The sequence below is a fragment of the Onychostoma macrolepis genome, chromosome 19 (assembly GCF_012432095.1).
Source record: "Onychostoma macrolepis isolate SWU-2019 chromosome 19, ASM1243209v1, whole genome shotgun sequence".
Taxonomy (NCBI): domain Eukaryota; kingdom Metazoa; phylum Chordata; class Actinopteri; order Cypriniformes; family Cyprinidae; genus Onychostoma; species Onychostoma macrolepis.
The window spans coordinates 10,795,865-10,822,847 of NC_081173.1; the positions used below are offsets into that span (position 1 = coordinate 10,795,865).

Here is a 26,983-nt window from a genome sequence, read left to right on the forward strand (position 1 = left end):
GCAGACTGCCACATCTCAGTGTGAGGATTTGTTTTTACCACTCTTTTGCTCACAGTAATGCTGAAGGTTTAAGGATGTACAATAAAACACAGAAGCAAATGCCAGTAGTCTTTCACAAAAAAGTGCCATTGAACTCATTAATCGTGTTTCACTTCCTCTGTCTGCCTCACTAATCAAGCGGCATGATGAAATGACACAGCACTGCCCTTCATGCCGACGACTCCATTTCTGAGACGCTCACATGCATTAAGTGGCATGTCTGCTGGGCCTGGAGTCAGCGCTTGGCTAATTCATTATCTGTACGAGGCAGCAGACAGTCTCGGTTAAATGGCTCGGCGGGAACTGAACCATGCAGCTCGTACCTGCGCGCTCCTCTGATGGTCAGTGTGGACTGTGCCCATTACACATCAGACGCTCAGCGCGATAAACGCCGCTGTTCTGAACAGAATGTCAGTGCTGATAACCACCAACAACACTGCACATCTATATTAGTAAGACTGCAGCCAATAACTCAATCAATGCATCTGTGAGCAGATCATCCTATGTTTTACATGAGAGATGCAGTGTATTAAAATCTCTTTTATGTGTTTTTTTATATGTTATTCATGTGTCTAATATACAAACTGTTTTAAAGATAATAATTATTGTGGTGCAATAACCAAGATCATTATAGTAATTTATTGAAGTTAATTGCTGTGACAATCACATATTAACAAATATGAATTATTGTCCACAAATCATAGCTTAAACATTCAAGATTATTAAATTAAATTTTTATCTATGAACATTTGATGGAAATTGAGGCCAGTGTTGGGAAGTAACAACCCTAAAGTTTCGGCACGTTTAACTTTATATACATTTTTCAGTATGTGACAGTAGTTAGTAGTGTAAAAAAGTAGTGTAGTTTTTAGAAAGTACCATTGTAATGTGATAAAAATGTTTCTGTCACCGTGTATCACTATCCACCCTATTTTTATATGCAGAAGTAACCTATTTTCTGTCAATTTGTGAGATTTTCATTTCATTGGCTGCTATAGGTAAATAACTAGAAGAATAACAAAGTGTCAAAAAATTGTTTAATAAATAAACAAATGAGAATCAACTTTCTTGCATGGTTTGTAGCACATACAGGTGCATCTCAATAAATTAGAATGTCGTGAAAAAGTTCATTTTTTCTTGTAAGTTTTTTCAAAAAGTGAAATTTTCATATATTTTAGATTCATTGCATGTAAAGTAAAACATTTCAAAAGTTTTTTTGTTTTAATTTTGATGATTAGAGCTTACAGCTCATGAAAGTCAAAAATCAGTATCTCAAAATATTAGAATATTTATATTTGAGTTTCAATTAATGACCATCCCTACAGTATAAATTCTGGGTATCTCTTGTTCTTTGAAATCACAATAATGGAGAAGACTGCTGACTTGGCAATGATCCAGAAGAGGAACATTGACGCCCTCCACAAAGAGGGTAAGTCACAGAAGGTCATTACTGAAAGGTGTGGCTGTTTACAGAGTGCTGTATCAAAGCATATTAAATGCAAAGTTGACTGGAAGGAAGAATTTGGGTAGGGAAAGGTGCACAAGCAACAGGGATGACCGCAAGCTTGAGAATACAGTCAAGCAAAGCCGATTCAAACACTTGTGAGAGCTTCACAAGGAGAGAACTGAAGCTGGAGTCAGTGCATCAAGAGTCACCACGCTCAGACGTCTTCAGGAAAAGGGCTACCAAGCCACTTCTGAAGCAGAGACGACGTCAGAAGCATCTTACCTGGGCTGTGGAGAAAAAGAACTGGACAGGAGAATCTATGGAGTATTGTCAAGAGGAAGATGAGAGACACCAGACCCAACAATGCAGATGAGCTGAAGGCTGCTATCAAAGAAACCTGGGCTTCCATACCACCTCAGCAGTGCCACAAACTGATCAGCTCCATGCCATGCCAAATTGAGGCAGTAATTAAAGCAAAAGGAGCCCCTACCAAGTATTGAGTACATATACAGTAAATGAACATACTTTCCAGAAGGCCAACAATTCACTAAAAAAATTTTTTATTGGTATTCTAATTAGCTATTTCAAACTTCAGTGTAACCTTGAGTGAAGAACCATGAGTATACTGCAGAGAATACTAATTTGTAAGTTCTTTAAAAAACAGTCAATTTTCTTTGTGTGAGAAACACAAAATGTTTTAGACTGTAGTTTGTAGCCACATAATTGTTTGATTTTGAGAATAGTCTGATTTTGATTCTTCATCAATAAACCGACATTAATAATGAAAAATGAATAAAGCACTTTATCATATTGAGATCAAACAGCTTCATCTCTCCCGCAGCATGTTGAGGACAGACAGGTTGTGGGCAGCAGCACGGCTGTGTGTGTCAGACAGGTGTGAGTCTGAACTAGATCAGATCCATCTTCATCCACTCTCAGAGCTCTCACAGTGCACGGCGTGAACAGCTTTATTACGACTCAGAGAAAATTACACTCCTAACGGCTGCATTAGGGGCCAGAGAACATGCTGCGTGTGATTAAGATAAGACACTGACAGCCTCCAGGAATGCATGCAGAATACCAATTTAAGTGCTTACAGGTATCGCGTCTATCTACCGCCTACTCACAAATGCTGAGAGTTAAAACAAATGGCTGCAGCCACATAAATATACAAAGGTTACATATGTTCAAATACGCAGCTAACATCGCTTTCAGTCGGAGGATGGCCAGACATACATTAGATAAGGAATTATTTTCAATCTTTTCTCATAGACGTGGTTTCAGTCAAGTATGTAATTGAGATTAAGTCCATTTGTTAAACAAGGCATAAGAAGGCAACTCACCTTCTTGGTTTTGTCCATGGCTTTCAGTATGGATACATTCAGGTCTTCCAAGGCAGCGAGGACATTTTCATATTCTCCAAGATGCTGAGAGAAGTATTCTAAAAGAAAGAAAGACTATTTAAAATATTAAAATAAATGCAACAATATCTTCACAAAAACACATTTCAAACATCATTTGATATAAAGGAAATAATTATATGCATTAGCATAGAATAAGAATATATTTTCAAAGTTGAATACAATCATTTGAAACCTACTGTAAAATATGTATATACATTGTATTTATCTAATGCAAAATATACTTGATGTTTGCACTTTTCATTGTAATATTTTACTGCTTTTTTTATAAGTTACTTTCTTCCCTTTATTTATTGGGATTGGTAGGTTTCTTTTTAATGTTTTTAAGTAATCTGATGCTTATCAAGGCTGCATTTAATTGATCAAAAATACAGTAAAAAGAGTAATATTGTGAAATATTATTACAATATAAGATAAATGTTTTTTATTTTAATACATTTTAAAATGGAATTTATTTCTGTGATGCAAAGCTGATTTTCAGCATCATTACTCCAGTTTTCAGTGTCACATGATCCTTCAGAAATTATTCTAATATGCTGATTTGCTGCTCAAGAAACATTTCTTATTATTATTACAACCCGAATTAAATTTGAATAAAATGAAAACTAGAAGACTTTCAAATCACATGAGCCAATATTTTATTCACAATAGAACATAGAGAACATAACAAATGTTTAAACTGAGAAATTGTATACTTTTATCCACTAAATGAGCTCATTTCAAATTTGATGCCTGCTACAGGTCTCAAAAAAGTTGGCATGGGGGCAACAAAAATGTTTTGAAAAGATTCAGCAGGGAGAACATCTAGCCACTAATTAAGTTAATTGACATCAGGTCTGTAACATGATTAGCTCTAAAAGGGATGTCTTAGAGAGGCAGAGTCTCTCAGAAGTAAAGATGGGCAGAGGCTCTCCAATCTGTGAAAGAGTGCGTAAAAAGATTGTGGAATACTTTAAAAACAACGTTCCTCAACGTCAAATTGCAAAGGCTTTGCAAATCTCATCATCTACAGTGCATAACATCGTCAAAAGTTTCAGAGAAACTGGAGAAATCTCTGTGCGTAAGGGACAAGGCCGAAGACCTTTGTTGATGCCCGTGGTCTTCGGGCCCTCAGACGGCACTGCATCACTCATCGGCATGATTCTGTCATTGACATTACTAAATGGGCCCAGAAACCACTGTCGGTAAACAATCCACCGTGCCATCTGCAGATGCCAACTAAAGCTCTATCATGCAAAAAGGAAGCCATATGTGAACATGGTCCAGAAGCGCCATCGTGTCATGTGGGCCAAGGCTCATTTAAAATGGACTGTTTCAAAGTGGAAAAGTGTTCTATGGTCAGACGAGTCCAAATTTGACATTCTTGTTGGAAATCACGGACGCCGTGTCCTCCGGGCTAAAGAGGCCTTCCAGCATGTTATCAGCATTCAGTTCAAAAGCCAGCATCTCTGATGGTATGGGGGTGCATAAGAGCATACGGTATGGGCAGCTTGCATGTTTTGGAAGGCACTATGAATGCTGAAAGGTATATAAAGGTTTTAGAGCAACATATGCTCCCCTCCAGAAGACGTGTATTTCAGCAGGACAATGCAAAACCACATACTGCAGCTATTACAACAACATGGCTTCGTAGAAGAGTGCCTGCAGTCCAGATCTTTCACCTATAGAGAACATTTGGTGCATCATTAAACGAAAAATACGTCAAAGACCACCACGAACTCTTAAGCAGCTGGAAACCTATATCAGGCAAGAATGGGACCAAATTCCAACACTAAAACTCCAGAAACTCATAACCTCGATGCCCAGACTTCTTCAAACTGTTTTGAAAAGAAGAGGAGATGCTACACCATGGTAAACATGCTCCCATCGCAACTATTCTGGGAACTGTAGCAGGCATCAAATTTGAAATAAGCTCATTTTGTGCATAAAACTGTACAATTTCTCATTTTAAACATTTGTTATGTTATCTATGTTCTATTGTGAATAAAATATTGGCTCATGTGATTTGAAATTCTTTTAGTTTTCATTTTATTCAAATTTAAAAAACGTCCCAAGATTTCCGGAATTCGGGTTATAGTATGTTGAAAGCATGCTGCTTAATATTTTTATGGAAACTGTGATACACTTCCATTCATAATGGAGTAAGAAAGATAAAAAAAAAAAATTTAATTAATAATTTTATTCGGCAAGGATGCATTAAATTAGTCAAAAGTGACAGTAAAGACATTTATAATGTTACAAAAGACTTCTCTCTCAAATAAATGCTGTTTGAATTCATCAAATAATAGTAATAAAAAGTGTGAACTCTTACCACACAGCTCATCCGTGTCCACATTGCTGTAAACAGACCATAAGCAGACATGTTCATTTCTTTTCCACAACATGAATGTTCAACATGTTAAAAGACGTGTGAGCTGCATCTAAACGTGATCTAATGTTCTGTGCTGATTTCAAGCTATGCAGACAGCATCCTGCTCAAAGGCAGGTCTTTTGGGACTTTGATGTTTGTCTAATGAGAGAGGGTCATATTTAGACAGCTAATCTCTAACCCTGAATAACACCCACCAGGCAAACACTGAGTCCACTGACAAGTCCATGTCTCTACCCTGCTCTGATGAGAGGCTCAATGCCGTGAGATAAAGTCATCATCTTACCGGATGAGAATCTAAAAAAATCTGAATACACAATATGTAATGTTGTGTCAAAATATTTATTTTTCTGTTTGTTAAAAACTATAAAAATGTAGTGGTGAGGAACTAAATAACATATTTATATAATATTTTTCTATAATATTATTGATCTTTTAAACATTTTTATATAATATTTTATAGAATAATTTAAATGTATTTTTATCCATATTTCACCTTTTGTATTAAATATCACTAAGATTCAAAATGTAATGGTAATAAGGAATGGGAACGTGCAAATTGGCTGAAAGGTAAAATTTGTGTTTTATTTTACTTTCGCAATTTCCATTAGCTTCACGGAGTGACAGTGATTAACAGTTTAATCCTTTTTGCAGCACAGTGGGTGGAAGATTTGCAGCATTTGGCAGTTGTCTGGAGGCAATGACTGCATTCAATGGTTGTCTAGATTCTAAAGGCTGGAAGGACACCAAAAAATAACTATTGTTAGACCTGCTGGATAAAACATAGTCACTTTGCGTTTTGGCTGAACTGTTAACTGACTGAGCTAGACCTCGTAGCAGGAGATAAAGCCTTCAAAACACAGACAAAGACAACACATCAATAAAGCCTTAAGAAGCACCCGCTGTACACTGACTATCTCATATCATATCCAACTGCTCCTCCAGACATTACACCATAGAAAGATAGACCTCAGTGTAACGGACAGTAAATAATCGTTCGCTCTCAGATAATAAAGTGGTTAAAAATTCCACCAGTTAAAGCATTACGGCTACAGGGATTGAAATTGTCATTAAAATGGGATGAAATCACTATCATTAAGTTTCTGCCTTTTCAATTTTAGAGGGTTGAATTTTTTCAGTGTAGACATAAAGAAAAACCTGAGCTCTTCTCACACCTAAAGATTAGATTTTAATGGTTGGGTCACTTTCAAGGAAAGATTTATGAATTCTTCTGAGAAAATGTTTTCAAGGAATCTTCCATCCAGGATTCTCTGTCAGTGACCAATGAATTGCGATAATCCATATACTGACAATCTGATCTGTGATGGTGGAACAGATATATTTAGATAAAGACCTCTGTCATCCGTCAGTATGCTTGAAGTCATGCTTTAAATTATTTTCTAAGACATATCAAACACATATAATAGTGTCTGAGATATTGAAAGTAAATGCAGGACCCCTCATCTTAAACTCTTAAATGTGTCTAAATACAGTTTAAAAAAAATCCTGATTTAAAAACAAAAATAAATAAAATACATGGCTGCAAGTAAAGGATAATGTTTGTTCTTACAATATTGGTAATAGGGTTGATGAATGAACTAGCCTGATAAATGCACTACAATTTGTGTAGCAAATTATTTAGTAGCAGTAGTAGTAGTTTTTTTGTTTTTTGGTAGTGTGTGGAGAATCATGCGGTAACAAATTTGCACAAAATAGTTTAATAACTAAAAATAGTTATTACAAATCAATTGATTGCCAGTTCTACAAACTATGCCGAATTATGACCTCTAAGGATATGGATATTTAATGTGTTTATATACCAGGTTAATTTTACATAACTAATAGTTCTCAAAACAAAAATAACATGGGATATGGGATCATAATTCAGGTAAAATGTATTGTATAACAAGTGGATAGTTACTTTGTGGACATGTTCACACTCATTACTATCTATATCATAATGAATAATTGATGCTTGACCCAAAACAATATTATGCTTGTGCTAAGGGGAAGAGCTGACCATTATGTTGGCACACGAAAGCATTTTTTTCTTTGAAATACTACATCAAACCAAATCGGCCCAGCCACACAATGAATGGAAAATAAAATCAGAAGCGCATTCTCATCAAACACCTACTACAAAGAGAGCATGTAGCAGCCAGGAGAGCTGCTGCTATGGAAACCAAGATGACTTAAGTGACATGGAATCATTCTGTGAGGAGGTGAAGATCTACTCCTTATAACATATGCTACACAGATTACATTAATCACTACATATTGTGAAATATTGGGATATTTATAGCCTACAATTTTTATTTTTTGGGTAAACTCTTTAAATGTAGGTTTGATATTTCACCCCCCACAAAAAAAAAACAAAAAAAAAAACACTTCAGATATTTCCTCTGGCATGTCTTGCATTATTTCTGCACAATTTTAAACCCTTTCATTTTCATTCAAGAAAAACTCAGAATAAAGCCGAAGAAAGCAAACTTCTTTATCTCTCTCGCACAAATACACACATCAGCACGGACCATTGACATGGCTTTGTCTAACAAGCCAGAAGCATGATCAGTGTGACAGGAGTGTGTCGTGTTTGAGAGACAGCGCACACTCGTCCTCACTGGATGTTACTCACAGCAGACGCTGTAATGACATCTTTAGGACAGAGTGGCTGCTGGGTTGAAGTCAATGCTTCCAGCTCTGCGTTGACAAAATCATACAGCAAGAAAAATAGCAAGAATGTTGTAAAAAATGATAAAGAGATACTTGAGGCACCATTTAGGGTTTTAATCTCCTTAGTGTTTATTCGTATGTAGGGCAGGAGTTGATTCCAAAAAGAATCGATTCTTTAATTGATTCAGAGGCATCAAGTGAACTCAGATAAACTGACTGTGTTCATTACTCTAATTATCAAATAACTGAAGAGCCATAACAGCAAGTACTGAGGATTTTGATTCAGCCCAATGGGTCAAATGTTATGACTCAAAAAAAAAGAAAAAAGAAAGAATACAGATTCATTCAATGCAACACCAATATATAGGTGGAAATCAGTTAAATCAGTTAGTTAACTTTGAGATGAGTGAGTCTTTGAATGATCTGAATTTAGAAATGCATGCTAGCATATAATGTTATTATTTTTAATCATATCTTTCTATGGCAAGAATAGTGCTGGTATGTGACTTCATCCTTTTTTCTTATCAATCAAGAAAATTAGTCTGGAATCAACTCTTGGAAATGATCCTGAAAACTTGGAATCAGAGGGTATATGAAACGAGGTTTCGATCTTGACTTGGACTCGATCCTCTTCAGGGTAGGTTTTCACCAGCCATTCGTAAGTTCTTACATAAACTGGAATGTAAAGTCCACATAAAGACTACTAGAACTACTAGTTTGCAACTAACTCTGTACTTAATTTTGTTGCAATATTAATTCTCAAAGCAGTGCGTATCTAGTCGGCTGTAAGCTCTCTCTAAAGCAAGGCATAGCTGCATAATATGAGATTTACCTTCACTGATCCAATAGCATCCTTCAAATTAGTTAACAGAATTTGTTTTGAAATGCTGTTCATTTTAGTTTATCCTGCTAAGGATACTAACTTTTTTGACTCATGTAACTAACAGTTAGAATACATTTCCATTGAAATACTATTAATGGAATAATGTATAGGTAGTTTATATATTAATGACATTCAGAAACTGTATTTGAAATGAATTAGGAGCAATAAATAAATACTGGGAAAAGAAAAAAAAAATGATCGGTTTAAATTGGCAAGCATTAAAAGGAGCAATGCCCACAGAGGGATGCTCATGCTTTTTTGGATTTGTGTTGAATAGCCGCTAACAAGTAATTTATTCACATAATGTTCTCTCTCCTAAAAGTATAAATGTCAGCATCATCACATGTCTAAGGATTGAAGTCTGTCAGCTAGAACAATTCAACAAATCTGCTGTTTTATTCAAACATTTACTCCTGGTCACTGGCAGTGTTGGGGAAAGTTACTTTTAAAAGTAAAGCATTACAATATTGCATTACTCCCGCACAAAAAAGTAACTAATTGTGTTACTTATGTGCATACGTTACTTTGGAGTTATCTTTTCTCGTCTGGGCTGGGCTTGCTTGTGTGGTTTCAAAATAAAAAAGTTCTATTTTTGTAAATGTAAAAGCCCTTTCACACCAAAAGTGAAATGAATAAGACCTCCAAAGGGTTCAATCAGTGCGTTCAATCACTGAGGAACCCAAAATGATGCCTTGTCATATGTGTATGTGAATGGAAAGCAGCAATACTTACTTTGTGTTATGAGTGTCAATGGTATGGAAGAGCTCCTTTAATTCATCTCCTGACAGAACACCATCTGAGAAATAAGCTTTGAACTCATCAAAGGACAGCTTCCCATCATCTTCAGAGAGGAAAATGTTGTTAAAAAGTTGCCTTCAAAAACAAACCTAACTCATAAAAGTATTTCAGATTTAAAAAAGGACTTAAAGTGTTCAATCTATAAAAGAGAAAGCAAGCAAAGTTCATCATCCTTCAGACGATGCCAATTTAGCTCATGCACGTCAGATCTCAGGTGTTTGGGAAAACATGAACATACAGATGCTGTGAGACAATGTTTGCGACAGGGCTGAGGGCTCGTGTTAGTTGGCGCAGACGCCCTGAGGTTTTCAAATAAACAGTGACAGGTGAGTCATGCCAGCCTATACTCAAAATAGAATAAATGTACTGCTGCACATGCCGTGTGCTATACTCCATTATACAATATGAAATAAAATGCAGTGAAAGAGCCTTAGAAAGAACACAATATAAGGAAGAGGAAAAGAGGTCTGCAGAAATCCTTGTGCCTGACATTATACTCTGAAAAACTTGCAACTGTTACCATAAAGAGATATTTATACCTAATTTAACCAATAAAAATGTGTTTTGTTTGTATAAATTCATGTACTAAGGCTGATTCAGTGATGTTAAATAATATTTCACTATTGTTTGCTTAGTCTGGGTTTAAAAGACACTTAATATTTAGCAATATAATCAATTTGACTTCAGCTGGATGATGGTATTATCGTCTTCTCAAGAGCTGCTTTATAGTCAAATCAAATTTTGATTTTGCAACTTTTTAACCAAACTGAAACAACATTGAACTGGATTTGAGCTAAATGACGACTTTAGCTTGAAAAGAACTGAATTAATACGGACTGAAGCTGAATGATGACACTATTGTCTATTTAGAGCTACTTTACAGCTTAAATTGAAAATTTGCAGAAAAAGAAATTGCATCATTGTTAATGTTATTTTTATGTTTATTACTGTGAAGCTGCTTTGAAGCAATCTGTATCATAAAGCACTATATAAATAACAATGACTTGACTTGACTGTGAAATTGCATTGATTGACAAGATAGTATTCAATATTACAGAGCCAGAACTTATTAAAAATGCTTCAAAATATAGTGTGTACATACTGTATATATGTACTGTAAAATAGTTTAAAATTAAATTACATTGCACAACACGATTAACAGAAAATGTAATTTAAATTAGACTGATTAAACTATCATAAAATGTATTCAATTATATTTTTTAATAATTGTAATATTAATACAAATACTTTTTATAATTTGAATTTTGTTTCAATATGCACAATTAGACATTACAACTTAACATTCACACCATTCAGCTACATAAACTTACAATGAACATCATTTTAATCTTACTCAGTTATTTGTGTATATATTTCCCTTTCAGTTACTTTAAGTTATACCAACAAATCATTGTATGCATGCTAAAGAATTCAAAGAATTCACAATACCTGAACTGAACTTCACATAAGAAATCCAATCAATGCTATTTTTAAAATTCCATGGCTGCTAAAACTGAACTATAAGAGGAGATGTTAAGAAGGATCACAGTAACATTTGTTTGTATCGCTCTACTAAAATATTGACTAACATTAGAAAACGTATGGACATCTAGTGTTTCCATGACAACAGAGCAACAGCATAGACTGGGAATGGACAACCATTCAAACATATTGATGCACAGTTAGAGTAATGTGTACAAGACTAAAACAAACACTTTATTATGCAGGAGAACAACAAGTGCACAGGAAGGCATGTCTTACCGTTTTTATCAGCTCTTCTCAATATCTGAAAGCAAACAGGACAATGTCAGTTAATAACTAGGGGCCATGGAAAATTCATGCTGCGATGATCATGTAAAGGGACTCTAGCACTGTAAATTATTTAGGTCGAGGCCTAAAACGAGCAGAGATGAAAGAAAAAGTGATGATGGCTATGTTGACTTTGAACACCCAGGCGCGCTGTAGTGGTCTGTTAAATAAAGTCCCAATTCACAGTGAGAATATTCACACTCTAAATGTGGTCCTCTGCTAGGCATGCCAAGACTATGCTGAATATAGCTTCCTCCTTAGAGGAGTGAAAAACTATGCCACCAATCTGTCAGGGACCGTTGCTTCCTTATTCCTGTATGATAATTAACAATACACACCTCATGTCTCAGGGGAAGCTCTTTAGACAGCACACTACAATTTAATTAGCAACTAAAACCACACTTACAAGCGCTCTTTAGAGCGTGTCTTTGTTGTAAAAGAAGATCCACATCCATTATAGCGCAGAAAAGAGATTTAATGACCAAATGTGTATAAACTATGCATAATGACTAATTAATAATATGCTAATTAACATTATGCATAATGACTGCAAACAGACTAAATGATGATAGCATAACATGAATATCTATGAAGAATGTCAGTCTCACATCACCAGACATCAAGACCTGAGATCAGTTACGTTGAGATCCAACTAAATTTAGTTAATTAAATATATATGTGCGTGTGTGTGTGTGTGTGACCCTGGACCACAAAAGCATGGGTATGTTTGTAGCAATAGCCAAAAATGCATTGTATGGGTCAAAATTTTTCTTTTATGCCACAAATCATTAGGATATTAAGTAAAGATCATGTTCCATGAAGACATTTTGTAAGTTTCCTACTCTAAATATAACAAAATTTAATTTTTGATTAGTAATATGCATTGCTAAGAACTTCATTTGGACACACACATATATATATATATATATATATATATATATATATATATATATATATATACATATAGGCATACATTTCTATACATATTTCTTTCTATTTAATCAGCTGCAAGCAACTTAGGAACTTAAGTAATAAACGTTAACTAATAAATGTTAATAATTAATATTAAGCAAATTAACTCGTGCACCTTGAGCTGTTTTAAAGCTATTGTGATGATGATCTGTCAATCTGCAAGTGCACACTCAACACAAAACCCGCACTGTAGATCTATCAACAGGTTATTTTACGTCTCCAATTTCCTTTTATCGTTCAGCAAAAATAATTCGTTATTACAATCAGACAAGGTTTCAAAAAAAAATGTTTTAAAATACTCACATCCAAAAATATTGACATTCCTTTCTTCAACTCGATGGGAGTGCTGGCTTCATCGGAAAGTGACTGCACCTCTTCAGAACAATCCATAGTGATTCCTTGTCTTTGCTTCAGGTTTAGTAATAAGCCTTAATTCGTCCACACAAGTGCGCGTGCAGGGAGAAGGAGCGTGCGTTCTGCTCTATGTCTCTGTAAGAAATCTCCCGCTGTACTCCAGTGATGAGCCACAGGTCTCTTGATGCTGCGCGGAGCACCAATCACATTCGCTTTGAGCTGTGCTATCACGCTAGTCATTATTCCCTACCTGTCTCAGCGGGGATTAACTATTTTGGTGTTTTATGATGTGTTTCTTCGTGTTTGTTTGGATGCAAATGACAGAATAGGCTAATGGAAAACTTGCAAAAAAAATTTAAAAATAAAATAATAATAATAATAAAATAGCAGCTTAATAACGTTTTGATCGTGTGCCATTTATCACTCTCGTGTCGTTCTAAATATGACGTTCTGAAGAATGTGCTAGTCGCTCGTTCCACAGAATGAAAACGCTGTAGATGTCAGCATAAAAATGTAAAAACGATAGGCTATCGTAAACGTATGCTCACTGATATTTTCCCTACAACAATAGGATAAGTACATAATGACATGATTTAACATTCGTAAACTATATTCCTTTAAGTGATCATAGCACAGTTCAAAATACACTCGCGCGCGTTAAACAGGATTATGTTCACAGTTCGAATTTTCTTACAGAAAAAAAAAACTAATTCACCAATAAACAGTCTGAAAAGTCCTTTCTTTCTACCTTCCTATCTTTAAAAAAAATAGTAAACGCAATTGCTGTGAAATGATCAAAGTAACTAAGTAAAATTCACTTTTGAAGCACAGATCTTTCAGTGAATTAAAGGTGAAGCCGCAGCGACATCTTGTGGTAAAACATGCCAAGAACAAGCATCATGTCAATGAGAAATTTACCTTTGAAGCATTTAAATATATATAAATATTTGTAACAAAACATGTCCCCATTTCAATTTTCAAATGAATCAAATGAATTGAAGACGGTAAAATTTGAAATATTAAGTTACATTAGTTTGGCAGCAATTATAGTCTCGAGTTAAAACTCATTAATTGGGCGGCTGCTAAATCACACAAAAACTAACACAGAATTAAATAAGCAACTCACTGACTCTGGTTACATTAAAAGACTCTCTGTGGTTTATGACTAAACTGGAACCACTTGACCAAGGCCAATGCACAAAGACTCATAATCTGTTGTAAAGAGAACAAAACCATTACCCTTGAGCAGAGTGCTTATAAATGTACTGTGGCCAGATGAGTCAGGTTTCTACATTCATACACGTTTACTTATGGACAAAGCCAATTGTTACCTTCAACCCTCAATGTCTAAAATCACTGACGATCTGTAATGACATGGCAGACAGGTCTGATGATTGCTCAGTGTGGTAATGCCTAAATGAATGGCTATGATGCAAACCCTGTGCTCTCAAGTCATTCCCATTCCAGTCTGATAATGTTCCTTTAAATGCTGATAAAATAATTCAAAAGTGGTTTCATGAAAACCAGGGTAAAGTCCAATCCCTCCATAACCTTCCATCCATTCATCTTTATGGTTCATTCTAGTGAGGAGTGTGCAAAAAAGACACCACCTTCATCTGGGAGAGAACCAGCGCTTATCTTCTCATGATTATGTATTCGTATGTAATTTTGAAATATACAAACTACTACACAGTTAAGAGCTTGTGAGGCAACATTCCAGGAGGGACAGAATCTGCAGGTAAAGGTAAAGGGTGTCAAATATCATAATTATGAATACTGATTACACTGGAGATCTATGGCTGGCTATTACATTTGACCATATTTTAAATAAAATCCCAGTGTTTGCTGAAGTTGTTTCTTTTTACTCTTGCTACTGAACTAAGTGTATTTGTATAGGCTAAATGCCTCTTTGAAAAAAACAACAAAAGGACTTTAAAAACAGAAAAGGGAAGGGAAGAAGTTAGATTTGTCAACCCGTCAAAGTGCTTCAGTAGATTTACAAAGATAACTAGATTTGTATTACCTAAAGGAAAGCAGTGATTGGCATAAAAAGATTGGCTTTAATGCTATAAAAATGTGAAGCGACTGTACATCAGAGAAGCTTTGTGTTGTCATGTCACGATGCTCAATTTGGGCCTTTTCATTGGCTGAGCATGAGAATCAACACACGTCTTTTTTTCACATGGCTTTTAAAGGCTGAATATTCTATCAGTGTAACTTAAGGAGATTTATTCTTGACATTTAATCTTTACATTTATAGATATTTACAGAATCAAAATTTAAATATATCTAGGATCTAATACTAAATTTATCTCTAAAAGGAAGTAGAAAGTAGCTTTAAAAAATAAATTAGCAAGAAAACAAAGGTATAATACTTTGTTCAAAGAGTGTCTAATACTATCCAATCTATGTTGTCACTACACCAAAATCATAACACTGTCATAACACCAAAAATATTGTTTTTACTAAATTTATGATATGATTAAATTAATTAAAAAATAAAAGTTTATTATTAACCTCCAAAAAATGATCAGTCTATCTGTCATATCTATCTGCAAAATAAAGATTGAAAAGAGACTGTCTGCCAATTTTTTAATTATACCAAAGCATAATGTATGTATGCATTTTTATGTCTTTTTTATTTAGTAAGTTAGTTTTTGTCTTATGAGGCAGAAATGGGCTTGCATACACATACACACATATAAATATATACTACTTTGAACAACTCAGATAACTTTAAAAAAAACAGTGTTTCTAGTAAATTTATATTTATGGATACTGGACTATGAGTGAAATATTTCCATTAGTGAATGTACTTTACACTCAAATGTTTTCAGGTGAATCAGAGAGCGTGTGCTATCGCGATACTCACAGTGGCTTGCGCTCATAAGATCACGTGACGACGTCGCACGGAATGCTGGGAAACAAACAGTGGTATGAATAACGCTTTGCGTAAACATCCCTTACCAATGTGTGCAAGAGCTCGCGGAGCGCAAGTAAACAAGCTGTCCGGCCAACGCAGCGACCGTCTTTCACAGCTTTTATAACCGTGCTCAGCTGAGTGTGAGATGTGACGGTCTGAGCAGCGGGAGCGGCGGGACTCTGGAGCGGAGCGCTGCAGCGAGCTGTGCGCTGTGCGCTGTGCCCGGACTCGGGAAAGTTGAGCGTGTGTGTGATTTATCCGTCAGACAGGAGCGGTCTGAGAGGGGTTTGTTCCTCTGATGTTGGGATCGAGAGTATGGCGTTCATAAGCGAACGACAGCTGACACGGTTGCATCTCAAGTCCTTGAAGTGGCAGGACTCCACATCAGTCTTTCCGAGATAAATCACTAGATTATAAATCACTGGACCTGCTAGTCTTCGCTTTCCAGGGAAATCGTTGCCCATCGCTTCGCCAGAGGAGCCCAGGTTGGGCAACGCGTAGCCTACGTTCAAGGGTCAACATTTTGGACTGGTCCAATCGATCAATCCAGTGGAGTCATATGAAGTCGGGATGAATATGTGGAGCTCGGGGCCAGTGCAGGGTGTGCTGAAAGCCCTGAAGCACGCCGCGGGGAAAGGACACCTCCAGCTGAGCCGCTGGCTGCAGCGCACCCCGGACCCGCTGGACTGCGACAAGATCGACATCTTGATCTGTAACGTCTTTGATGAGAGAGGCACCGGCGGGAAACCGGAGGCGGACCCCGCGGGTCACACCGAGACCGGCGCGTCCTTCACTCCCGAGTTCAGGCATCCGTGCTGCATCACCACCTGTTGCTTTAAAAGTGCCCTGCTGGCGTGCGTCCTGACAGCCGTGTGCTTCTCCTCGGTGGCTCTGGTGCGCCAGTACCTGAAGGATGTGTTGCTGTGGGTGGAGAGTTTGGACAGTTTTGTGGGAGCCATGCTGTTCATAGTGGGCTTGATCACGGTGTCGTTCCCCTGCGGCTGGGGCTATATCGTGCTGAACGTGGCCGCGGGGTATTTGTATGGGTTTGTGTTGGGCATGGGGCTGGTGATGGTTGGGGTTTTGATCGGGACTTTCATCGCTCATGTGGTGTGTAAGCGACTGCTGACGAACTGGGTTCTGGGTAAGATCGGCAGCAGTGAACAGCTGAGTGCTGTTATAAGGGTGGTGGAGGGTGGAAGTGGACTCAAAATTGTGGCCTTAGCGAGACTCACGCCGATTCCTTTCGGCCTCCAGAACGCGGTCTTCTCGGTAAGTCACTTCTGACCATTTATGCTGTTGTCATAATTGTTATTTTTGACAAGGAATTAACGCATGTCAAATGTTTTTATTTAACTAATTTCGCACCAGTGTTATTTTGGTGTCATTGATTAATTGCCATAGTTTTTTTTTTCTTTCTCCTAATATATATATATATATACACACGCACAGAGCTGGGTAGATTACTTACAAATTCCAAATTATATGACAAAAATTGTAGTCAGTAATGTAATCCATTACATTACACATTTTAGGTAATTACTTTTGACCTAACTCGTTTATCACATTGATTTAAACAGGATAATCTTGTACCATAATGATATAAAAATAATACAAAGAGTGAGAAAATTAAGTGCATTAATTGAGTGCATTAAACATTATATTCGGTCAAGGTTTCCCAAACTGGGGTTCGTAAAGAAACTGCTGGGGGTTTAATGAAAGGCTAACAAGTTATTGAATCATAAAAATGTAAAATTAAAATAAATCATTTTAAAATAACAATCAAAATAATTGTTTATTTACCTGCACACGCCATATAACCATTAACTAATGTCAGAGAACCGTAAACATGCAAATGTAATACTTAATTATTAAAATATTTATTTTAAAATCTCATGGGTACTTAAGGGGGTTATTGATTATGATTTCACTTTTTTTAACTATAGTTAGTGTGTAATGTTGCTGTTTGAGCATAAACAACATCTGCAAAGTTATGATGCTCAAAGTTCAATGCAAAGGGAGATATTGTTATTTACAGAATAATCCATAATACAGATTTTTGTAAATCCATTGGTCAAATGCTGTGTCGCCACCTGACTAATGACTGATCTCTGTGTGAATGTCCACAAAACTGGACTTTCTGAGTGTATATAAGCGGTAGACTATTTTAGAAAGGAAAATAAAAAAAAATAAAAAAGAGAGAATCAATAAATTAATGATTTATTGCTATTGTGTGAATATGTAATCAACAAAAAAGTAACTGTAGTCTGATTACAAGTATTTTAAAATGTAACTTATTCTATTTACAAGTACTTAATTTTTGGAATCTGATTACGTAATCCAGATTACATGTAATCAGTTACTACCCAGCTCATATTAATGTACCTTTTTCACTTTAATTTGAGTTTTAGTAATTTGTGATTTATTAGTTTAGTTATTTTACTTTTCCCCCGGTTTCACAGACAAGGTTTAAGCCTCGTCCCAGACTAAAATGAAAGTCTGAGCTGTTTCAGCTGAAAGAAACTTGCACTGATTGATCTTAAAATATATCAGTGCCTTTGTTTTGTCTCAAGATGGAGATCAGGGGCCTGTTTCATAAAACAAGTTTACCAAACAAGCCAGGCTTATTTAACTTATTCTGACTTATTTTGAACCAAATCAACTGACAATAAGTCAGACTAACTGAAATAAACCTGGTTTATTTGGTAAACTTGTTTTATGATACAGCCCCCAGTAATCTTTGTTTTCTAAGGCACTTCTATACAAATTACTTAAATGTCCTAATTGAACTATAGCCTAATCTTGGTTTAGTTTAAGCCCTGTCTGTGAAATCAGGCCTTAATTTGCTTCATTTTTGGTTTTGCTTTTTTATTGTACTTTAAGTGAGAAATGTTGTTCTGGCAACTAGCTAAAATAAATAAAATAAGTTTAAGGTTTATTTTGTTTTAAATAACACATTGTTTTTTAATGGTCTTGGTTAACCCTATAACCCACCATTAATTGCAAATGTGATATTGTTTTTATACAGCAGTTCACTAGAACAGAAACGATAGATAAGTAATAGCAGATCATTTATATTGTGAAAAATTCCCTTTCAGACAAACAACAAAAATATATGTTAGTTCATATATTTGAAAATCGCTCCAAATGAAGAAAATGGTCTAGCTTTGGTGTTATCAAGAAATGTCTGAAATCAATTCCTTTTTATCAAAAGGATCTGGGTCAACATATGAGTGGATTGTGATATTTTTATTTTATTTTTTTTTTCCATCCTGCTCAAAGTGTTATGAAATCATTCTACTCTAAATCCATTCCGTGATTTACACTTACTTACCAGTGAGAGAAACCCTGCTTTGAGCGACCCTGAAGCAAAAAACACAAAACGCTGACATTCAGGCTTTCATAATCTTTTTTTTCGCTGGAGCAAAACACATGATTCTCCCTATTTATGTATTTTTAATTAATTCATTAATTTATTTGATTTATTTTAACTGAGTAAAAAGACACCCAGCACACAAAGGTGTCCGATTAATAGCATTGAAGTGGCTGTTAATCTTTAAGGGACATCCAGGTGGCTTTATCCAGCTCTGCTGGAATTAAACAATTAAGACCTCCAGCTCAGAGCCAGATTTAAATCAAACATAACTGCTCTTCACAGGATCAAGGGTATAAAGACAGGTCTCTCTCTGCATTGAAATATTACCTTCAGACTCTTTGCACAACCAACATAATACATTTTTAATTAGCTGACACACATGAGAAAGAAACTGCAACCTTTAACAATGACAGAGGACAGTAAAGAACAGTGATGCATGCCTACTGAAGTGTCTAACAGCAATTTTAGACTTACTCAGAATTACTTCTAACCCAGTTTCTTTAACCTTTTTGATAACTACATGGTGACACATGTAAATATACAGCAACATTTAAATAATTTACCAAAAAAGTTACACAGTTTTCTGGGCTCAGAAATGTGATTTGAATTTTATGCAAATGATTTAGTGTAGTCACTATTCAGCGAGCTGTCTTTTATTCTCTTGGTTCAGAAGTTGCTTCTTAAAACAAAGAAAGATTACATGTGTTTATTTTGAATTAGATTTGAGACGTACTTAGACTTTCTCAGGCGTTAAGGTTGGTTTGCATTTTAATATGAACTTGTGGACTTTTAGCCGGCCATTTTGGAACATATTTGACTATTGTTTGCATAATTTATTCACTGGATGATTCATATGTTAACATATTTCTCCTTTGAAGTTTTTTTTATGATGGTAATTATTATGAGCAGATGTTTTTTAATACAAGTTGAATGTTTTGCACCACTTCCACTTGACATCATTTTGGCTGACAGTGACTGCTTATATCTGTGTTTCAGGAGTGCTGGAAATGAACATTGACCACCTGCTTACAGCAGGAATTTGTCATTTTCTAGGTTAACAAACAGCTTTAATGTTAAACAGCTGTTTTGTTTTTGTTTTTTGCTTGTAGGGCTGCACCGTTAATTGAAAATATTCAAAATCACAGTTACGGCTGCTGTAATTAAATAACTGTAAATATTGTAATACAATATACAATATTCAGTCAATTGCAAAAAACAATTTGCAGCGGTTGAACATTTGTAACATTGTGTGCTTAAAAGCTTTTATTTATCTCTGCATTCAACGTTTGTATATTAGACTTATTAAGGCAACTGTTTAATAATTGGATGCTAAAGGCACATCGCCTGATACCCTGGCACACAGAAAAAGCTTTAAAGCCAAAGTGGTAGTTATTTAGTAAATTTGCCTTTGCAATTTGTTTTTTGCACAACAGCCAATATACACTGTAAGCAAAAGTAGAATACTCCCATTATAATCAACAAGCCGTAAACATTCTGTAATAAAATATTGATTCTGTTGCGTAGCTACGGAGTCCAAACTCTGTGTGTGAGCAGTCTGGACTCAGACTGTTGTGTGAAATTGTGTAAACTAACAACGGACAGGATGGGAGTGTTCTAGTATTAGCATGGTGCTGACTTTCTGTGTATAATTAATTACACGTTTGAATAACAGTTTTGTTTTCGTGCAGTTAAAGAGGGCCAGTAAAAAAAAAAATTGGCCATTTATGTGCAATCTTGATATACAGATGTATAAAATCACAATAAAATAAGAAAATAAGTTTCCTGAAATAAAATATTTATTTTAAAAAATATATATTATTTTGATCATTTTCAACGTTTCTCATTTTTAAATCGGATTCAGTAAGATATAAAAATAAATTCAAATGTTATTAAATTATATATCTCAGTGATGCTAAAATTCTGTTTAGATGCCTATGACTTGCAGTTGCCCTACACAAAATGGGGGGGGAAAAAAGACTTATGATTTGTCATAATCATGCAGCCCAATTTAACCATCACTTTTGAGTCAGAAATAACCTACATTACACTATCACAGTGTCATTGCCCTTAAAGCAATGCAAGTCTCTGTTCTTTCTGAAGGACGCTGATCGAACACTTGGGTCATCTCAGGAACTCTTCAGTTTTGGGTTTGCTTTACATGATACGTGAGTCAGTTCTCTCGCTCCATTAGCCTGCCACTTATAGTCCTAATATCAATGAGGATGTTATTCAGTTTGTATCGGTCTACATTTGGAAAGTGATTGAGCAAAGCAAGTACCACTAACTCGAATTGTGTTAACCCTAATTGTTTTATTTCGCCTTTCTGTTTTTTTTTTTACATAACAGAGGGATCACAGCCCAAGGGTGTGATGTATGTCGGCACTAAACAGGTCACACTGGAATTATGTTTCGCTTCCTCAGTAAGCACGTCCTATAGAAAGGGCCGTATTTCAATGTGCCCTGCGTTTTCTGCTGAAGCAGAATGTGATGCGTTATGTAGGTAACCCAACACAATGCATGCGTCTGCATAGTGCATACTTAAAATATTGCTTAACAGCAATTTACGATGAAGTCACTTCTTGGAACAAGAATGCATAATTTTATCTCGTTCATAAATATTAATAGGTCGACGCAACCCAAATCAAACAATGCCTGCATCTTCGCCAGTAAATTAATGAGCTAAAATAGAAGGGTTTTACATCATAGTTCATACTTTAGCACTTGACGACCATGTTTTACAACTCAAAGGTGATGCAATTGAATTATACAATGCTTTCATATGTTTATGTAGGGTGTGTTTGCTTAAAGTCTAACAGACTTGGAACAGGACAGAAGCGCTGCTTCAATATTCAAAAATTATAGCAATGCAATACAACCAGTAAAACATCCTACAGGTGTTGCAGAACAAATCTGTGATGATTCTAAAAATTGCTTGCATTTCAACATACGATAATATAGAAAAGAAAAATGATTGATATCGAAGTGTTTTCAACTCTAGTGCATTAGAGAGGCTAGAAAAGTCCAGTTAGCATGTGAAGGACAGTGATGGGGCTAAATGAGGCTGATGACACATTCTTGCAGGCATTGAAAACACTCTGTGATTAATCTTGACCAACTCCATGACCAAATATAGTTGTCGCTCTCTTTGACAGATCACAGATGTGTCCTTGCCAAATTATTTAGTGGCTTCCTCAGTGGGACTTCTCCCAACACAACTCCTTAACTCATATCTGGGCACCACCCTGCGCACAATGGAGGACGTGATCGCAGAACAGAGCGTCAGTGGATACTTCGTGTTCAGTCTACAGGTAAGCCTCCAAAAATAAAACTGGAAAGGTTCTGAAAGAAAATCAGTACGAACCCTGTATGTACAGTTTGGCTTATAAGTTAACATACTCCTTGCAGAATCTTCAAGAAGTTATATTAATTAAAAGGAGTTTACATTCACATTTGGATCCAAGACTTTGCATATTAGCAGGTGCTTTTTTTATCCAAAGCAGCTTGCAAAAGAGGAGCATCTCTAGGACACTTGGATTTTTTTTTGAGTCACGTTTAGTTTGTCACGTTTATAGAATGCAATGCTGACTCTCTTCCTGTTGATTACTCTATTACCTGTTTTTTTTTATTTTTGTTTTTTTACACACAATTAGTGGTGCACAATATAATGTTGCCTTGAAGCTGTTTGTTTTGTAAAGTTTTTTTGGTTTCCCAGTATGCTTTGCATATTGGAATTCTCAGAATTCACTGGAACTTTCAGTGGCGCTTAGATTTAGCTTTGCCACTTGAACAATTGAGAGACTAATAGACAATAATCACAAAAGGCTATAAAGAGTGATTAATGCTTAAGAGTATAACCCAATGTTAAAATCCATGGATGTGCACAGATAATCTGTGCAATTTCATTTCTGTCTTGTAGAAAATACTTGTTTGTGTTATATGTGACCCTGGACCACAAAAGCAGTCTTAAGTCGCTGGGGTATATTTGTAGCAATAGCCAACAATAAATTGTATGGGTCAAAATTTGCAATTTAAAAAATCATTAGGATATTAAGTAAAGATCATGTTCCATGAAGATATTTTTTAAATTTCTTACCGTAAATATATAAAAACTTAATTTTTGATTGGTAATATGCATTGCTAAGAACTTCATTTGGACAGCTTTAAAAGCGATATTCTCAATATTTGATTTTTTTTGCACCCTCAGATTCCAGATTTTCAAATAGTTGTGTATCGGCCAAATATTGCAAATCTTAACAAACCATTCATCAATGGAAAGCTTATTTATTGAGCTTTCTGATTATGTATAAATCTCAATTTAAAAAAAATGACACTTATTACTGGTTTTGTGGTCCAGGGTCACACACGTCACACAGATGTATAAAGAATTTAATAACATTACTGAAAAATAATGTTTATCTATGTATTTATTTAAATGGTGTTTTGCAGATTCTGCAGTGGATATGTAACCGTATGAGGAAATGAAATATTTATGTCTAGTCTAGATTCTTGTGAAACCTGTAGTAAACCATAATTATGATGGTCATTGGCAGAGCTTTGACCAAAAATGTGTTCTTGTTTTGCATTTGCCCTTGTGTGTAGTAAAGTTAGATGCCAGTAATGAATTCTTGACTGAAACAGGATGTTTCGAAATATCAGCCAAGGAATTATTGCTTAAATTTACAACCACACTGAATAAGTCCCATCATGTGGATGTTTGTATCAACCGTCGTCCAGCTCAGTCAGCAGATCCACCCAGTGACTCACTCTCTCTGTTCCTCTGATCAGATCTTCATCAGCATCGGCCTGATGTTTTATGTTGTACATCGAGCACAACTGGAACTGAACGCCGCCATTGCAGCCTGCCAGTTGGAGCTGAAGACGTCGTGCATGAACGGCGGAGCGGCCAACCACAGCGGCTCGACCTACTGCAGCAAACGGGCTGCCGCGGGAGGGGGGATCAACGTGGTCTGAACGCTGCTTTTCTTGAACATATTTCAATCCTGTATCCAGTTGGACGGATGGAGATCTGTCTTGGGAGCTGCTACAGTCCCAGCCAGCTGTTCTGGATATGATGGAGGTCTGATGTGGAGCGGCACTGGACTGTCAAAGAGCCGAAGAGCCCATCATCAGACTTTGATGGAAACATTGCCCAAAGATTGGGCCCAGGGCCAGTATTATATGAGAATTTTATGAGATTGACTTGAGATATATTTGTTTTTGCGGTACACTTTCTTTTTAAAGTTCTTTCTTTATGATACTAATATAAAATTATATAACTTTATAGGCGATCTAAAGCATGAAATGGGTAAATTAATTAAAGCAAATGTTATAGAATTGTAGTTAGTTACTAAAGAGGGCCCAACTAATATATCAGGTTAATATGCTTAAGATGTTTCCTTTTTTGTTTTTATATACATACACGCACACACACATACATATGAAGAATTTCCATTTTTTTATACTTTTTTTTTTTTTATTAATCTAAAGGCTTGCTTGATGGATTGTTTCTTTTCGTATTATGTCTAGAGTAAGAAAAACTATTATCAGTTAGTACCACCTGCGTAAGAATTCTGGCTTTTGCCAAACTGGGAACACTTTTGCTACTCTGCAGTTTTGTAAGGAACAGATGGGAGGGAAGGAAATTTTCTTAGCTGGATATTTAAGGATGTCCTGCCAAGAACCTTTAGTACAGCGTGATTAGCTCAGCGGTATGATCGTACATGCTCAATTTCTCATTCTCATATTGAGAGGACTGAACTTCTTTGCCTTGTATTATTTAACCAAATGCTTTATTATAGGGCTGTTAGCATTTTTGACAACACTTTTGTTAATTTATTCATTATTAGAATCTTAATTCAGAACGTTTGCACATATGGAATTTAACAAACTGAATATGTAAGATAAACAGAAAAGCGGGGGAAAGTAATTATTATGAATATATTCTATATATTGAATATATTTGTATAATTATATAAAGATATGCATTTATATAAATATTTTCCCTAAATTAGGTGAAAATATATGAATATAAAAAATATATATATATAAAAGGGAAGCATTGTTATATGTTAGTACTTTATAATTATTATGTAATGAATGCTGAAGTTTGACATTATTCACATCAGTCTTATGGGTTGTTGGCACTGTGCTAAAATGGCTCACAGTTGCCTACAGTGCATCTTTTGGCAGTTTTAAAAAAAATGCACACCAGTGAAAATTCAGATCAAAGCCTCCACGGCACACTTGAGCACAACAAGAACAGCTACAAATAACTGACAAAACTGCAAACTACAACTAAAATGTTATTACACGACTCCAGTCATGGCAATGTCTGTCGTTCCCTCCTTAGAGAGTCACCTAATTAGAAACAAAAGACTCTTGAGCATTGACTGACGTATTTGGGTCCCGGCTATATAATTTAGCACAGGCTTCCGTTAACGAGCTCAGAGCCACAGTGAACTCACAGCTTCCACACTGGGAACTTGAAATCCCTCCGTGCAAGGGATTTCACTCAATCCTGGTGCTTAGTTTGTTTTGTCTTCTGGTTACATTCACCCATACACCACGACACTATTGTACTGGTTGACATGAAATTATACTGTAAATCATTGTGGAGGTGACTTTGATCTATTTTAAATTTGGCCATTGTGAGCTTTTTATCCACATTTTTCTTTTTTTTTTTTCTTTTTTATAAGAAGCACATGCTCTCAATGATGGATTTCCCAGTAACTGAAATGTACACCCGGTCGGTCGTGACTTCATTCTCAGTGTCATTTGAGACTCGCCATTTGGTTTACAGCATCAACACTTGAGCGTCACCATAATCTGACAATCAGTGGAACACTGGCGCGCTGCTCATTCTGAAAAACCATCTCATCTTACTCTGTATTCACGTCTCCAGTTATAGTTTTGCTGCTACTTGGACTGTAGGGTCTGAGTGAAATGCTGACAAGGGCTCGAATTAATATTGCAATTTTACTACAAAGTGATCTACACCATCTCGTTTTTTTCTTACATGGAGAGTGTGCAAATAGATTTTCTAACAAGTTGTTACATTTATTTTGAAAAGTGCTGGTGTAACTACACAAATGGACACATTCCTTAACTTAAAAATGGGACGAATGGTTTTTTATTTCATTTTTTTCCAAGGAAATGGAATAGCCCCTCTGTTTTCTGAATTTAGCAATAAATAAAAACTGAACATGCTGACTCGCCATCGGAGATACATTGTAGAGATCCAACAATCCTGGTCTTGTGTTACGATGTCAACCTGCCTTGTACCTCTTGCTGCCTAAGACATTGAAATGGGACACTTGCCTGCGGTGTGTTCAGACTCTAATTCGAGCAGGAATGGGGTGAAGCTGAAGATTGTTGGGATGTAAAATGCAAAAAGAATCAAAATTGAACAAACAACAAAAATAAATGACAGTTTGAGGATATATATCAGTGCTTTTGTCTTATTTTTCCAGTTCAAATGACAGTGGGATATGCAACAGTGCGTATAATAGCAAAGGGGTCTTGTGAGGTTCTTGGCTAACCTTAATCTGAGATTACAGCGCATTTAAAAAAAAAAAACTAAAAAAAAAACTTACAAATGTAATTTCAGATCAGGGCACATCAGGTACTATACTGAAACCTCTTGACCCCTTTGATAAGTGCATTTTACATACACTGTATTTTGTAATACAGAGAATTTTGCAATGTAAATGAATATTTATCGCTGTACCATGCTTGTTCAGTGTTATTTATGAAATAAATAAAAAAATTGTTGAAAAATTACACAAGCATCTTGTGCTGTGCTCTCTAGTCTACATAAATACCCCAGTGTTTCTGCGTTTAATTCAGTGTAGGAGACACGTCTTAGAACGGGCTGTTAACAGAAGATGGTTTGTTTGCTGATAATTCAGTTTAGTTATAGAT

The 26,983-nt window shown here is 35.8% G+C and overlaps 2 protein-coding genes across 2 annotated transcripts in view; one reads left to right on the top strand and one right to left on the bottom strand.

Annotated features, from left to right (window-relative positions):
* necab1 (N-terminal EF-hand calcium binding protein 1) overlaps positions 1 to 14,797 on the bottom strand; it is a 35,827-nt gene extending 21,030 nt beyond the window's left edge. The window contains exons 1-5 of the mRNA XM_058753377.1: positions 12,714 to 14,797; positions 11,391 to 11,415; positions 9,564 to 9,672; positions 5,219 to 5,244; positions 2,830 to 2,927 (exon numbers count right to left, since the gene is read on the bottom strand). Coding sequence (XP_058609360.1) covers positions 2,830 to 2,927; positions 5,219 to 5,244; positions 9,564 to 9,672; positions 11,391 to 11,415; positions 12,714 to 12,800 — 345 coding nt within the window. The 5' untranslated portion in view covers positions 12,801 to 14,797. The remainder of the gene's footprint in view (positions 1 to 2,829; positions 2,928 to 5,218; positions 5,245 to 9,563; positions 9,673 to 11,390; positions 11,416 to 12,713) is intronic.
* A 627-nt stretch (positions 14,798 to 15,424) lies between these two features.
* On the top strand, positions 15,425 to 26,504 carry tmem64 (transmembrane protein 64). The gene is made up of 3 exons (XM_058753378.1): positions 15,425 to 16,959; positions 22,216 to 22,371; positions 23,849 to 26,504. Exons 1-3 carry the CDS (start codon positions 16,258 to 16,260, stop codon positions 24,032 to 24,034), a joined length of 1,044 nt encoding a protein of 347 aa, XP_058609361.1. The 5' UTR covers positions 15,425 to 16,257; the 3' UTR covers positions 24,035 to 26,504.
* The last annotated feature ends 479 nt before the right edge of the window (positions 26,505 to 26,983 follow it).